At 41.5% G+C, this 15869-nt stretch overlaps 1 protein-coding gene across 1 annotated transcript in view; it reads left to right on the forward strand.

Moving 5' to 3' along the window:
- The window catches only part of L3MBTL4 (L3MBTL histone methyl-lysine binding protein 4), a 292044-nt gene that overhangs the window by 110540 nt on the left and 165635 nt on the right, over positions 1 to 15869 (forward strand). The window contains exon 11 of the mRNA XM_059893784.1: positions 7881 to 7995. Within this exon, the coding sequence (XP_059749767.1) occupies positions 7881 to 7995 (115 nt within the window). The remainder of the gene's footprint in view (positions 1 to 7880; positions 7996 to 15869) is intronic.

A 15869-nucleotide genomic window follows, 5' to 3' on the forward strand; every position in this document is an offset into this window, starting at 1 on the left:
ATACATAGAGAACGGGCATGTGGACACAGGGAGGGAAGGGGAGGGTGGGACGAACTGAGAGAGTAGGACTGACATATATACACTACCATGCGTAAAATAGATAGCTAAGTGGTAACCTGCTGTAAAACACAGGGAGCTCAGCTCTGTGCTCTGTGAAGACCTAGATGGGTGGGATGGCGGGGGGAGGTCCAAGAGAGAGGGGATGTGTGTGTGCATATGGCTGATTCACTTCGCTGTGCGGCAGAAACTAACACAGCATTGTAAAGCAATTATATTCCAATTAAAAAAAAAAAGGTATATTCACTTTTTTATTGCAATTCTTTTCCTTCATGGTCCCTCCATGTCAGTTCTTGTCTGGATAGACACATAAGCAGATTGGCTCAACATGGAATTAATGTTTAATGTGTGAAAGTATAGGTAGTTCTGGACGGCAGTCCTGTGTTATTCCATGTTGCTTTGTTTTGTTATGAAAATGCCTTTTTATATTTTTAAATTAACTTTTATTGGAGTATAGTTGCCTTACAATGTTGTGTTAGTTTCTGCCCTACAGCAAAGTGAATCAGTTATACGTATACATATATCCACTCTTTTTTAGATTTCCTTCCCATTTAGGTCACGACAGAGCATTTGAGTAGAGTTCCCTGTGCTATACAGTAGGTTCTCATTAGTTATCTATTTTATACATAGTAGTGTGTATATGTCAATCCCAATCTCCCAACTCATCCCACCCCCTTTTCCCCCCTTGGTAACCATAAGTTTGTTTTCTACATCTGTGACTCTGTTTCTGCTTTGCAAATAAGTTCATCTGTACCACTTTTCTAGATTCCACATATAAGCAATATTATACGATATTTGTCTTTCTCTTTCTGACTTACTTCACTCTTGTATAACAATCTCTACGTCTATCCATGTCACTGCAAATGGCAGAAAATGCCTTTTTATATTTTAAAAATGTAATTTACCTCTGCTACAATAGATTCTTAGATAGAGTGTTCCCAAATAGCCTCACAATTTTTATTCTTGGGTGGTTCTCTCAGTAAACTGTTCTCAGCTTAAGTCTGGCTTTGCCGTTTACTGGCTGTCTGATCTCTGCAAACCTCCTAAAAGGTTCCTTTTCATCATCTATGAAAACAATGTATAGTGGTCATTAAATGAGAATATATATATATTTCACAACTATGCCTGGAATATGTAGGCACACAACAAAAGTGAATCCCTTTTCCTTACCAGACATGCCTGCTCTTACACTGTGGAGTGTTTTGAAGGCGCGACACGAGCATTCTTGTCCTGCCGCGAACAGATGTCTGTCCTCAGTGCTATTCCTGTGTCCCCCACCCGACCCACAGCAGAGCTCTTCACCATTGGAAGCAAGATTTACTGTGGTCTTATTAGCACCACTAGTTATGAGTAATGGGTATTGGAATAATATATGAAAACTCAGTTCTTCTTTCTAGAATGAAATTTAAGGCTAAGTCTAGTTAACTGAAAATGTATTCATTTAAAGGTAGAGGGGTTCAGGTGCAGTAGAACCTCTTTCTAAATAAGTTCACATCATACCTATAAGTGCTTATAATTCATTCACCATAAGCCTTTAAAAATAGATTTGAGGCCTCTGACAAAATGCACATATCTGGTAAGGCTGTTAAAATGGAAATTAAAAATTTTAAAACCATATAGCAGGAGCAAACAAGTATAATAATCACTTAGGCTAATGAAATTGTTGTGATTGAGCATTAAATTTAGCTCCCCTGTTCCTCGATAGATAAATAACTGCTTATTTTCCAACTGCCCAAAGGGGCAGCGAGGAGTGATAATTACCGTCGTGCATCTTACTCAGCTGATGGTTTTCGAGGTGTGACAGTGTGTGAGCCAAGGTGCCAGGAGTCTTGAGGGCGGCAGGATGACGGAGGCAGAGTGGCCAAGCTCCGGGGTCCGGGGAAAGTCCCTGGTGTGGGTTCTGGATGGGAAATGATGAGGCAGAGCCAGAAGGACAGTACCAGTCCAGATGATGGCCAGCTCTGGGTTTACACGAAGGATTCGCCCTTTGTTTTTTATATGCTGACCTAGTGCTTAAGTGTCCAAGTTATTTTACCAACCATTTGATAACTAATGCATATAGTGGTAATCCCATCAGGAAGCATTACTGTCTGTTTAAGGATAAGAACTTGAGACAGTGGCCAATTTGATTTTCTGACCTTTGTTTTCCAGTTTATCAAAATCTGAGCAAGAAGGCTGTCTATATTTACTTAGCTTTATGCAAACCCAAATACGTGAAAAATCATAAATGTATGAAATACAGTGCTGGAGATGATTTGGTTTTCAAAATTATTCTTTGCTTTACAAAAGGACTCTTTGTAAATATCCTTAAAGTGCCACTCTCCTTTAGTAACATGACCATCTGGTTAGAATTCTTAAAATTCGATTTTCCTCCAAAGTTATGAAGATCCAAAGATATGAAAATATCTTTCATAAAGACACATATGAATACAGAATTTGGTTATATATTCCAAGTTTAGATGGCCCTTGTAGGGGAGGGTGCCTCATATCATTGGATTAGGAAGGGGTATTTCAAATTTCCACTGTTTTCATTGTAAGTAATTACATACAGCCTTGGAAAGAATAATTTAATATTTCTTAATGAACATAAGGGGAAAATGTTGAATAGAGTACATAAAAAAATCATGTCTATCTGCTTTCGAAACATTTTTTTAAGATATTATCTTTTTACTGTTTCTGTTTTAGACCTAAAGTCCACAGTAGGATTCCCAGGTTCGGGTCCAATAGCTGAAATAGAAAGGCCTTGCTCTCCTGTATGCAGGATCTGGCTGGAGCGCTTGACCTGCCTTGTTTGTGTTTAGAGGTGGTTTCCTTGCTTTCGAAACATGAACAATTGCATTGCAAAATTAAAAGAGAAGGACATTGAAAGGGTTGAAATATTAAAGCTTGAGAAAATTTTCTCTTTCTCCTTCACTACATTATACACACTTACATAAACTTCTGTCTACTGGTAAATCCAAAGCAGCAGGCGTCATTCTGGAAAGGATGCCAGTTTTGCCCTTTCACAGCTGGACTGCTTAGTTGCCTGGTACTGGTAGTCACATGCAGTTTGGCTGTGTCCAGAGTGCTGAAATACCACCATAAATAAATATAGTACCAGATCAGAACAGCCAGCCCTGTATGACAGCAGCTGAATGTAGAAATATTTTAAATGTTAATAGCTCTATTGAGATATAATTTACAAACAATAAAATGTACAGATTTTAGGTGTGGATTTTGATGAGTTTGAGAAATGTATATCCTATATAACGACCACCCCAATCAAGATTTGGAATGTTTCCAATACCACGGAAGGTTCCTTTGTGCTCCTTTGTGGTCAGAGCTGCTCCCCGCCCCCTCCCAGACAGCCAGGGCTTTCTGTGACTGTTGTCAAGCTTCGCATCAACGGAAACACACCGTGTGCACTCTCCCGAGTCTGTCCTCTGTGCTCAACATGGTGTCTGTTTGACTGATGCATGTTCATGTGTGAATAAACAGTTCATCCTTTTTTATTGGTGACAGTGGTCATTGTATGCATATACCACACTTGTTTGTGAATGGATATTCACCTGGGGTTGGGCATTTAGGTTGTTTCCAGCTTTTGGCTGTTCTGAATGAAACCGCAAGGAACACTTGTTCACACGGCTTTGTATTTTCATCTGTTTTGGGTGGAATTTCCAGGCATCGCAGGGTAGGCACTTACTTAGATTTACAATTTAACGTTAGTAAACCATTTCCTAAAGTGATTGTACAATTTTACCGCCCCACTGACATTGTATGAATGTTCTGGGAGCTCCACAGCCTTGCCAGTAATTGGTGTTGTCAGTCATTTAATTTATGGTGTGTTAATAGCTGGTCATTTTGGTTTCTCTTATGAATAAGGATGTTGAGGATTTTTTAATCTGCTTATTGACCATTCATGAACCTTCTTTTTTTCCAAGAAGCTTCAAGTCTTTTACCCATTATTTATTGGGTTGTTAATTCTTTTCTACGGTAAATGTATTACAAATGCCTATGGCTTAGTTTTCCTTTTTATTAATGATGATTTTGAAGAACTTAAGTTTTTTATTATGATGACAATTGAATTTATCAGCTTATTCATTTATGGGTAGTGCTGTTTTTATGTTAAGAAATTCTTGATTTTATCTTAAGTTTCTTCCTGAGTTTGATAGTTTTAGCTTTTATGTTTAGGTCTATAATCCATTTCAGACTAATTTGTACGTGGGATGTGAGGTAGTTGTCAGCGGGTTCATTTTGTTTTCACTCTTGGATAGCCAGTGGGTCTAGTACCATTTGTTGAAAAGACTGGCCTTTCCTTATTGAATGCCCTTGTTGTGCTTGTTGAAGAGCAATTGACTGTATATATATGTCAATGTATGTACACTATTCTGTTCCAAAAATATATTTGTCTATCCTTATGCCAGAACAACACTGTCTTAAGACTGTGGCGTTACAGTAAGTGTAGAGCTCAGATAGAATGGATTTTCCTACTTTGTTCATTTTTTTCCCAAAATTGTTGTTCCACCTGGTAATATTTACATTCAGGCTGAAATATTTCCTGCAATATTTCTTGTAGTGCAAATCCGTAGGTAATTACTTTTTCAGTTTTTTCAGTAAAATAAAATTCCTTTATTTTACTCCTTTTTGAAGGATATTTTTATCAAATTTAAAATCTTAGGTTGACAGTTTTTTTCCTCTCAGTGCTTTGACTGTGTCATTTCATTGTCTCCGTGCCTCTGCTGTCTCCGATGAGAGGTTGGCTGACACTCCTGTCATGGTTCCTCTGTATGTAATTTGTTGTGCTTCTCTGACTGCTTTCAAGATTTTTTCCTTTGTCTTTCATTGTCAGTAGTTTGACTATGATTTGCCTAGTTTTTTTTTTTTTTCCTTTCTATTTATTTTGCTTGGGTTTTGCTGTTCTTCTTAAGCTTATAAATTGGCATTTGGGGACAAAATAGGGAGATTTTTTTACATTATTCTTTCAACTTTTGTCTTGTTTGGCCATTATTTATGCTTCATGTTCACCTCTCCTTCTGGACCCCAAATACCGATACATGTATGTTAGACCAGTTGATATTATCTCATAAGTACTTGGCCTCTTTTCATTTTTAAAAATCTTTATTGTGTATACTTGAGATTAATAATTTCTATGAATCTGTTTTCATGTTCACTCACCTTTTTATCCTGCCACCTACAGTCTGTTAAGCCCATCCAGAAACTTTTTTATTTTGCTTTGCAGTTGTAGAATTTCCATTTGTTTCTCTTTTATAGTTTTCATTTGACTGCCCAGATTCCCTATCTGTTCCCTCATCAAGACCATTTTTCCTTTAAACCCTTGAACCTATTTTGATAGCTAAAGTCCCAACAACAAATAGATGTTGTCTGCTAGTTACAACATCTGGGTCAACTCAGGGTCTCCTTCTATTGACTGCTTTAAAAAAAAATGAGTATGGTTCACATTCACCTGATTATTTGCATGTCTAATAAATTTTTATTCTACTTTGGACATTATGAATGATACAGTGTACAGAGTTGGGAGTATTTGTCTTCCTTTAAAAAGGGTAGTTTGTTTTATCAGACAGTTAATTACTGGTGGTTTCTTAATCTTGTTGAGGCTTAATTTTAGACTTTTTTAGGGCTAGTCTAGAGTAGCCCTTATGTAGGACATGGTTCTGACTCCGACACTATGGACTTTTTGGTGTCTCGGTCAAATTCTCATGGTATTATTGAGCTCTCTCCACTCTGGTCTCTCTACCTCCCAGTGATGTGTGTCCTCTAGCGTCTTTGTCTCACTCTCAGCTCTGTATCAGCTGCTCTCTGCTTGGCTTCACCAAGTCTCACCTTGCACATGTGCAGTCCAGCCCTTGGCCAAGGTCCTGTGAGTAGCCCACCTAGACTTTTGGGGTCCCCTTCTTGGAGCTCTGTCCTCTCCAGTCTTTGTCCTCCAATTTCCAGCTGCTTCCTCAGCTCTGAACTGTAATCTTTGTCTCCTCAGCACAGCCCAACTCCTTTTTTATGTTTCTCCTCCCTGTGCTGCTGGGAGGAAATGGTCTCCAGGCTGACATTCGGGGCTCATCTTGGTGCACTTAGGGATCACATTTCTGTGCTTCCTGTTGTCCAGTGTCTGAAATCACCACTTCATATATTTTGTCCAGTTTTATAGTTGTTACTCTGTCATGAGCAGAAGACTCAATGTGGTAGAAGTATTGTTTTGAACGTTGTTCCTAAGATTACTGGTTCTCAAACTTAAGCTTGCATCAGATGCATCTGGAGGACTCGTTTACACAGAGACCCTGAGGCCCCATCCTTTAGCGTTTCTCATTCAGTAAGATTGGATTGGGGCCCGACAATTTGCATTGTCCGGGTGATAACTGATGCTGCTGGTCTGGGAACCACACTTTGAGAACCACTTACTTGGAAAGATGGATCTTGAGAAAAAAATGTTGGGATTTTATTTGGCACTTACTCCATACAATTTTACCTTTCTTTTTGGGGGGGGTAATAATACTTACATCTCAGTTTATTATAACGCTATACATCTTGCTCTTTTCATTCAAAGTATGAATTTATGAGGAATTATTTTTTTGCACTGAGAAGGATAGATTCTCCATTTAATTGACAGAAACAGAAAATACATGAGAGAATAAGTAAAGTTATTTAACAATGAAATACTACCATTCTTTTTTTTTTTTGCCTTCACAAATAAATTTGATTCTTTCAAGTTATGAAACTTGTAGAACATGGAGTGTGATAAGTTTCAGAAGTAAATGCTTTTTGTTTCAGAAATTGGGTTTTATTTTAATTATTCTCAGACTTGTTTGTATATATGTGAAGTAAGTGTGTGTGTGTGTGTGTGTGTGTGTGTTTTGTAGGTGAAATGTGAAACAGTGATAACCAGTAGGCTTGCTGGACCAGGCTCTACCTTGTCGTGTCCTCAGGTTTCCTGACAACTTACACTTCATCCTTTAATAGCTGTTAAGATAGCTCTTAATCCTTTTACCTCAGCAGCACATATTATCTGCTTTCTTTGCCTCTTTTGGTTCAATGGCCCCATCTCTCATTTGTCAGGATTTTGACATTTATTGCTTCCTTTTACTCTACTCCATATATTTCCTGTCAGTGTAAGGTTTATACTGGTGTCAGAGTGTGACTCTCACTGTTGAGGATGCTGACATTGTTCTTGCAGTGGCTGCAGAACAGGAAGTGTTCTCTCAACAACATCATAGAATATCTTAGATGGGAAAACGGATTCGTCCTATCCTTTCAAATTCTAATCAATCCTTGACAGGTTTTTTATTTTTATTTTTTAAGTTTTATAAATTTATTTATTTATTTTTGGCCGTGTTGGGTCCTCGTTGCTGCACGTGGGCTTTCTCTAGTTGCAGCGAGCGGAGCCTACTCTTCGTTGCGGTGTGCGGGCCTCTCATTGCAGTGGCTTCTCTTGTTGTGGAGCACAGGCTCTAGGCACGTGGGCTTCAGTAGTTGTGGCCCGTGGGCTCAGTAGTTGTGGTGCACAGGCTTAGTTGCTCCACGGCATGTGGGATCTTCCTGGACCAGGGATCAAACCCGTGTCCCCTGCATTGGCAGGTGGATTCTTAACCACTGTGCCACCAGGGAAGTCCCAACAGATTTTTTAATGTAACAACTTTTTAAATTTTTTGGAAAAATTGGTACAACAGCCTTTGGTGGTTAGATTAGAAAGCTGTTTCATAGCACAGTTTCAATATTGTTTCAGCTGTAATGTGAGATTACAACAATTTTAATCTCAGTTTCAGAGATATGTTCTCTAATATTTTCGCACAGGCGTAGTGATATACTGATTACTAAGTTCTCATTTCCAACAGGTCCATTTTGATGGCTGGGACCACAAATATGACTACTGGATGGATACAGACAGCCCTGACATTCACCCAATTGGATGGTGTGACGTCACAGGTCATCCCCTGGAAGTGCCGCATCGTGAGTATCTTGCTCTTTGTGTTGTTGCTTTTTAAATACTTAGCCTGGAGCCTATCTTAATGCTGTTTATTTCATGTCATTATAAGTATTTTAAAGCTCAATATCACATAGGTGAATTGATTAATCAGCACTATAGCTACACTGAAAGCCATTTATTCACAGTTCAGCCTCAAAAGATATGCTGTACATAAAGAGTTATCAACATTAAGGAATTATTTTGATAATGTTGTCTGGCAGAATCTTTGTTTTCCACATTTTAGTTTGGAAAACTGAGCCAGGTCTAAATCCATCTAATTTTGGCCTTCGCTTTTAGCTGAAGTACTTTTTGTTTTCTTAAACATCTTATCTTAATTGATTTTGTTTTATAGAGTAGGTTTCAAAAAGTTTTAGAAGAACAGAAGTATTTTAAATTTCAGTAATTAAAAAAATTTTAGTTGTAAAAATTGGAAAAAAGACAACCTTCTGTTATATCGGTATCTTCATTATTTCTGTCTTTCTAGGTACTTAAAGTTAAGGAGGTAATTAACCATTCTAAATTCTAATAAACCTCCAACCAAAATATTTTATTCTTTCGTCTGCAGGATTCCTCTGATCAGATTAGGCTGACATGACTAATAACTAGCTTCAGACATTTTGCGAGCCCTCTCCATCCTTATGTTTGCTTTGTTCCCCCACTGCTTCTGTTGTCCTCCCTTTGGTTTCTTGGGGTGAAGGTAGCCATCTATCCTGTTAATGAGGATGAACCAGCCCAGTGGTGCTTGAACCTTAGATCTAAAAGGATTAACTGCGTCCTTGAAAGAATTCCTTAACTTCTTTTAGAAATAAGGAGAATTACTGACTTAATAACTTGACAAACATTTTGACATTGTGCTAGATTCTTCAAAAGCTACACATGGATGAGGTGCAGGTCCTCATGTAACTTGCAGTGCATTAGCAAGTGCAGGGTCTGCATACAGAGAATGTAAAACAGGGAGAACAAGGTCAGTTCCATGGAGGGGGGAAGGGGTAGCATATTTGCTTTGTGCTTTTTGCTGAGCCCACTTTCTCTTCTCCCTGACCTTGCATCCATCTTGCCAGGGAGGTGTCTCTCGGTTGATGTGAACCACCCCCCACCCACCAGCACGCACATTCTGTCCCTCATCCCAGTAAGATTCTCAAGTAGGGATTTCAAGGGAGGTGGGCCCGGATCAGCGTTTCAGGTACAGAGACAGCTGCCTTCACTCCGCCTCACCCATTACCTGTTCCTTGGTCAGGCTGCCTACCTGGCTTCTCGACCCAAATGTCTCAGAAGCTTCGCAAAGTCTATGGATCGGACCTCAGCTCCATCCCAAGCCAAAAGCTTGTCTTTCTACCGAGGTTGCTACTTGATTCCAAAGTTGCTGCTTCCCATGCAGTCATTCTAGACTCTGCTCCCTCCCTACCCCTCCCTCACCCCAACATACAGCCAGTCATCAAGTCTTGATGGCTCTCTTTCTTAATTTCTCAGAACCCATCTCTGACCCCTTCTTCCCCTTCCCAGTACCATTGCATTTGAGTTCTCATCATAGGTACAAATGGTTTGCAGGATATGGTCTGCAATTTGCTAGTTAGTGAGTCACACTGATCCTCCCAATCTAAAATTTCAGGCTCTAGAGGCAGGATTGCCTAGTGGTTGAGCGTGTGAAATCTGGAGTCAGAATGCTGAGATGTGAAGCTCAGTATCACTGCTTTGCTTAGCTGTGTGATCTGTGCCTGTTTCCTCATCTAGAAAATGGAGGTGATATTAGTGTGTCAGTCTCATAATCTGTAATGATGAAATGAGATAAATTCGTGCATAACACCTCAAAAACTGCCTGGCCCACAGGATGTGCTCAATTAGTGTTAGCTGCTCTCAGAAAATGATGTAACATTCTATAGATTTTCATTTTTACCTAAAGCTATGTGAATTATTAAGGATTACAAAATTCGAAATTGTGCTAAAATGAATAGGTGACTAGAGTTTTCCAAATATTTAAATTTAGTTTTCTCTTAAGTTAGGCTTTCATGTATTCCTGGCAATATTATAAGACTCCTGTTTTGAGTATGTGCACTTGAGTAATTGGAATCCCTATTATTTGGGGGAATTGGATGTCTTCAGTTGGTCATGATATTGTATTACTGCTGTGCTTGCTTTTTGGTTATAAATGTGTTTGTTTGGATTAATTATTATTAATACAGTTTATTATAGGTTACTTGTTTAACCCTATTTTTTGTAATTATTCATATCTGCATCATTAGTCTTGTTAATTTTTAAATACCTAGACTTTAAGACATGTTCATAGTGTGGTCCAATATATATCATCCATGGCCCCATCGTTAAAGCAAAAATACACACATACACACACACAATCCTACTCCAGTATGTATTTGCCTACTTATTTATCACAGAATCTTTTTCCACTGGAAAGTAAAGACAAATGGTTTGTCTAGGTCCTCCAGCAAAACAAAATTTGACGGTCTAGCGTTGATGTTGCAACAGCTTCCTAACTATCTTGTCTCGTTTCTTTGCTGTAATAGTCTGTGTAAAACCCAAATCTAACCTCTTAGCAGTGTCTTTAGACTTGAGACTCCTTCACATGTACCAGGCCTGTCGCAGTCTGTCCTCTGCTCACCTCGTGCCTTACCCTTCCACCATTTTCCACCAAGAACAGAATTACTTCCTTTATACTAAACAGAATTACTCATAGTGCCTTGAACGTTGGCCTCATAAGATTCTGAAGACAATACGTCAACTATACTCTGCTCTCTTAACTTTGTTTACAGAAAGTCACACCCTGCAGTCGGTGTCAGATGCCTGCGTGGTGAGGAGCTGGCAGGAGCACTTGCTCCGCAGTGCGGACCACGTGTAGCCTCTTCACTCCTGTCCCGTCTCTTGTGGGTGTATTTGTACAAACAGCCACGTCAAATCATCTTTTACTGCCCATGCTATTTTAAGTCAAAGCGTTGATCTTATTTACTCATACAATTCAAACCAAATTTGTATGTCCAATATCTTTGATAATCAGATCAAAGTAATTATTGGGTTGGCCAAAAAGTTCGTTTGGGTTTTTCGTAACATCTTACTAAAAATCTGAACCAACTTTTCGGCCAACCCAATACATTTTGTAAGTAGATCTATAAAACCACACAGAGCATTTTATCACATATGAACAGATAAAGTCATCTTACCAACATTAATTTTCAGATATTTTAAGGTATTTTCAGATATTTTAACTTTCAGACGTTGTTTGTACTCTGTTGTTTTACTTCTGTGATATTTATGTGATTCAACAATTGCCTTCAGTGCTTTATTATATATAATATGACAGCGTTATTAATCAAACATTGCAAAGACTACTAAACGTTTAGGGCTTGGAAAAAGGTTTAATTTTTATTTTAACTTATTTAATTTTGGCTGCATTGGGTCGTCACTGCTGCACGCAGTCTCCCTCCAGTTGCTCACTCCCTGCCACGGTGCGCATGCCTCTCACCGCGGCAGCCTCGCCCATTGCGGAGCATAGGCTTCAGGTGCACAGGCTTCAGCAGTTGTGGCACGCAGGCTCAGTAGTTGTGGCACACAGGCTCAGTAGTTGTGGCTCGTGGGCTCTAGAGCGCAGTCTCCGTAGTTGTGACGCACAGGCTTAGTCGCTCCGCGGCATGTAGGATCTTCCCGGACCAGGGCTCGAACCCATGTCCCCTGCATTGGCAGGTGGATTCTTAACCACTGCGCCACGAGGGAAGTCCCTGGAAAACGGCTTAGCGATCATGCAATCTACCCTATCATTTTGTGGAGGCAGAAACTGACTTGAGCTTTACCTGTTTTATTGATTTACTCTAGTGAATTTTCACAAAAGATAGCACAGCAGGTTGTCTACAAGGGGTGTTCTGTGAAAACAAGAGCAATCAAAGAAAGTATGAGGTAGACAGTTCTTTTTTTTTTTTTTAAGATTGATTGATTGATTGATTGATTGATTGCTATGTTGGGTCTTCGTTTCTGTGCTAGGGCTTTCTCCAGTTGTGGCAAGAGGGGACCACTCTTCATCGCGGTGCGCGGGCCTCTCACTATCGTGGCCTCTCTTGTTGCGGAGCACAGGCTCCAGACGCGCAGGCTCAGTAGTTGTGGCTCACGGGCCTAGTTGCTCCGCGGCATGGGGGATCTCCCCAGACCAGGGCTCGAACCCGTGTCTCCTGCATTAGCAGCCAGATTCTCAACCACTGCACCACCAGGGAAGCCCCGAGGTAGACAGTTTTTAAATCGATTCTTCTCATCCATTTTTCTTTATGAATATTTTCCTTTGACCCTTTTTCAGCAGATTTGTAGCTCAGAATTATGATAAATAACTTGGAAACAAAGGAATCAAGTATATAAAAATATAATAGATGAGTTTTTTCTTTCTTCAGCGACCTCCCAATTTATGTCTGAGGGATGTGCAGTTTAGAAGGGGATGAAATAGAGTAAAATCGCATAGCTGCCTATGGACGAGCAACACTAGGTGTAGATAGCTAATGTGCTTTTGAAAACAGAGCAGAATGACACAGGGCTAGTCTACCGAGGCTTTTAGAATGGTGTTGACCTGGATTCAGAAGAGCACAGGGGACTTGGGCCAGTGGAGGGAGAGCCCTGGCTCTAAAGATGGAAATGCCACAAGTAACAAGCACAATTAGAATTTGTTGGGTTCTCATGCACATTTTATTAGACTTAATTAAAAGTTTGTTTTTCTAAATGAGTTTGTATCTATTTCTAATGTCATTCAATCAACATATTTATACTCACTGCAGAAACTGAGCCAAGATGTAGTACATGCTGTATAGCCCCATGCTTCTGTAGAAATGTTTGTGCAGTGTATTTTGGCCAAGACCATGATATTTAATAATTCATAATATTCAATCACAAAGGACAAATATAAGTTCTTGAAAAGGTAACTGTGAAAAGCGTCTTGAGAGTGAAACTCGAATGTCCCCATTCAGCTGGGAAGAGTGCCAGCTTGTAGGATCAGGTGACGATGACTTCCTCTTAGCCTCTGTTACCAGCCAGGTGCTAACCGGCACTTCACCTTGTGTCCACTGCCAGATTGAGATCTCTTTTTCTTAGGCCACATGGGCACAATTTTCCTGTTTTATCTGACATATAATCCTGCATGGTGGACTCTTTCTACAAGTAGAATCAAAATTAAATACTTAAGATTTAGCACTAAGGTGTCAGGATCTTTCTGTTGCGCTTTGCATTCCCTGAATGTCCTTAAAAAGATACAAAAATATCAGAACCAAAAGCCCATGGCAACTTCAGGCAGCTACAGCATTGCCTTTTGGCAGTCTTTTTAGTCATAGCGTTTGGAAACTGTAATCCCAGTCACGTTCAATGCTAAATTTGTTTAAATAGAGCTCATTTCTTTTATTATATTATTAATCATTTACCCACAAATCCACCAGGCAATGGAATGCCCGATGTTTTTTGCTTTGGAAATTAACCGAGCTTGAGAAGCAAGATGATAGACTTCAGAGTTAGAAAAACTTGGGTTTACATTTCCATTCTGCTCTGACTGCCTGTGCCTTTGGGCGAGTTACTTCACCTCTGGGACTCGCAGGCTTGGGAGATGAAATGCCTTGACCACCGTAATGCCTGCTGCTGGTTGTCTGGGCTCAGTGACCCCACACGAAGGAGTGGGGCCGGGTGAAGAGCGCAGGCACATTTGCTTCCTAGGCCGCCGTTTCTCTTCATTGATCCAGAAAATTGGGAGTTGACTTTACTTCCTAAAACTTAAACAACCAGTATGGTTCTTTGTTATAATTGCACTGTCCGTAAAGGGGCTGCTGATCTCCGAGCGAATTTGGAATGACATGTAGGACAGTTTGAAAAATTTAGAATGACTGACTTAGACTTAAGAAAAGCAGGCCCCATAAGCCGCATGAAACTAAGAATGAAAGGACGTTGCTGTTCTTTAAAATAAAAATCTGAATATGTTTTGCACCCAGTTCCAATGTGCGTGTGGGTTTTTCACCCACACCGAGCAATTCTCCGACACCAGCCGGGTGTCCCACAGTTCAGCTCAAGTCTAACACTGTTTACTGGAGGTTAGGGCTCAGTCCTACATGCCTGCCCCCCCATCCCCATCCCCAGTTCACACACCAGTCACAAGTCCAGGTGGTCACCTGTGCTTCCAGGGGACTGGCTGTAGATCGGGAGGTTCCCACCACCCTCTCCTTAGGTTTGATTTGCTAGAGCGGCTCACGGAACTCGGAGGAACAGTTTACCTGCTAGGTCACTGGTTCATCATAAAAGGGTCTAACTCAGGAACAGCCTGTGGAAGAGATGTGCAGGGTGAGGTCTCGGGGAGGGGTCGGAGCTCCGCTGCCCTCCCCAGGCCCCACTCTCCCCCAGTCTCCAGGGTTTCGCCAACCTGGCCATCCTTTGGGGTTTTTGTGGAGGCTTCATTACGGAGGCACGACTGATTAAATCATTGGCCATTGGTGACTGAACTTGACTTCCAGCTCCTCTCCCCTCCCTGGGGTCGGGGCTCGGGGGGTTGGACTGCTGGAAGTCTGGAAGTTCCAAACCTCTGATGATTGGTTCTCCTGGCCACCGGCCCCCATCCTTCCATGCTTTCCAAAAGTCACCTCATTACCGTTCACAGAAGACACAGGAAATTCCAAGGATTTCAGGAGCTCTGTGCCAGGACAGGCATGAAGACTAAGTATATACTTCTTATTATAACTCACAATAGCAGTCGTAAATGTACACCACTAGAGACATGAAGTTATTCTCACCATCGTTCAGTAGCTTTCTGGTTGTTTGACGAGACGCATGTCAGCAGCTCTCCTCCGCGCCTTCCCCGGTCGGTCGGCACAGCTTACAGCTCCTTCACCCCCAGTGTGGGCCGTGGCCCTGTCCTCTGTCCTCCGGTCTGCTCCTGCCTCTCTCCTTAGTCTACAGGCGTGGCTCCTTGGCCTCTGGGTGGGCTCTGCGTTCCTTGTGCCCAGGGTTTATGCCGCAGCATTTGGGCAGAAGGTGAAGTTCTTTGCAGTCCAGGGTCAACTCCTCTCCAAAGCTTTGTCTCATGTCCTCAGGGAGGTGCATTGGCTCTGCATCCTCGTCATCCCGCAGGATTTTGTCCTCTGTTCTGTTGTGTTAGAGTGACATTTTTCTTGCCGCTCTCCTGCCCTGGAGTCCTCACCTGGGAGCCCTCACCTGGAGGCCCCTGGAAGCTCCTGCCAGGATTTTCACTCTTGTCCCTGCTCGCTCTCAACTGAAAAAATAACGCACAACATGAGAGTCGTGAGTTAAGTTTTATTTGGGGCAAAATGGGGAGTATAGCCCAGAAGACAGCATTTCAGATAGCTCTGAGAAACTGTTCCAAAGATGTAGGGGGAAGGTCGGTATAGATGTGATTTTGGTGAAGGGGGAGGCGTGCAACCAAGCACATGTTTTTTTGCAGAAGGTTACTGCTAATGACAAGGAGCAGACGTCACCATGAAGGATTTTAGTGCTTTTCTAGACACAAGGAGATACAAGAATTGGGCTCATAAAATCGGCTCCTGAAAATATCTAACTATCTGAAGACCTGTTGTGCCAGTTTTTCCCGAAGCACAGAGTTCACCCTGAACTCATTTCAGGGGGTGTTGAAGGTCAGCAGCTGCAGCGGCTCATGGTTTAATCCTCGTCGAGGTAGATGGCAGCTGCCGGTTTGTAGCTGGCATCGCCTGGCCCTGGCACTGCCCGCAGCACACCAGCTGTGTGTCTCCGCTTGAGCCACTGCTGTTCCTTGGCTTGCAGCTGGGTGCCACCGCATGCTACCTCCTGCGGCTCGCTCAGGTGTCCCCTCGCAGACAAGCCCCCTGCACCCTTTGGCCCCAGAGCCGCCTCTGTTTCTCGGCACAGT

This window comes from Balaenoptera ricei, chromosome 14 (assembly GCF_028023285.1).
Source record: "Balaenoptera ricei isolate mBalRic1 chromosome 14, mBalRic1.hap2, whole genome shotgun sequence".
NCBI lineage: Eukaryota > Metazoa > Chordata > Mammalia > Artiodactyla > Balaenopteridae > Balaenoptera > Balaenoptera ricei.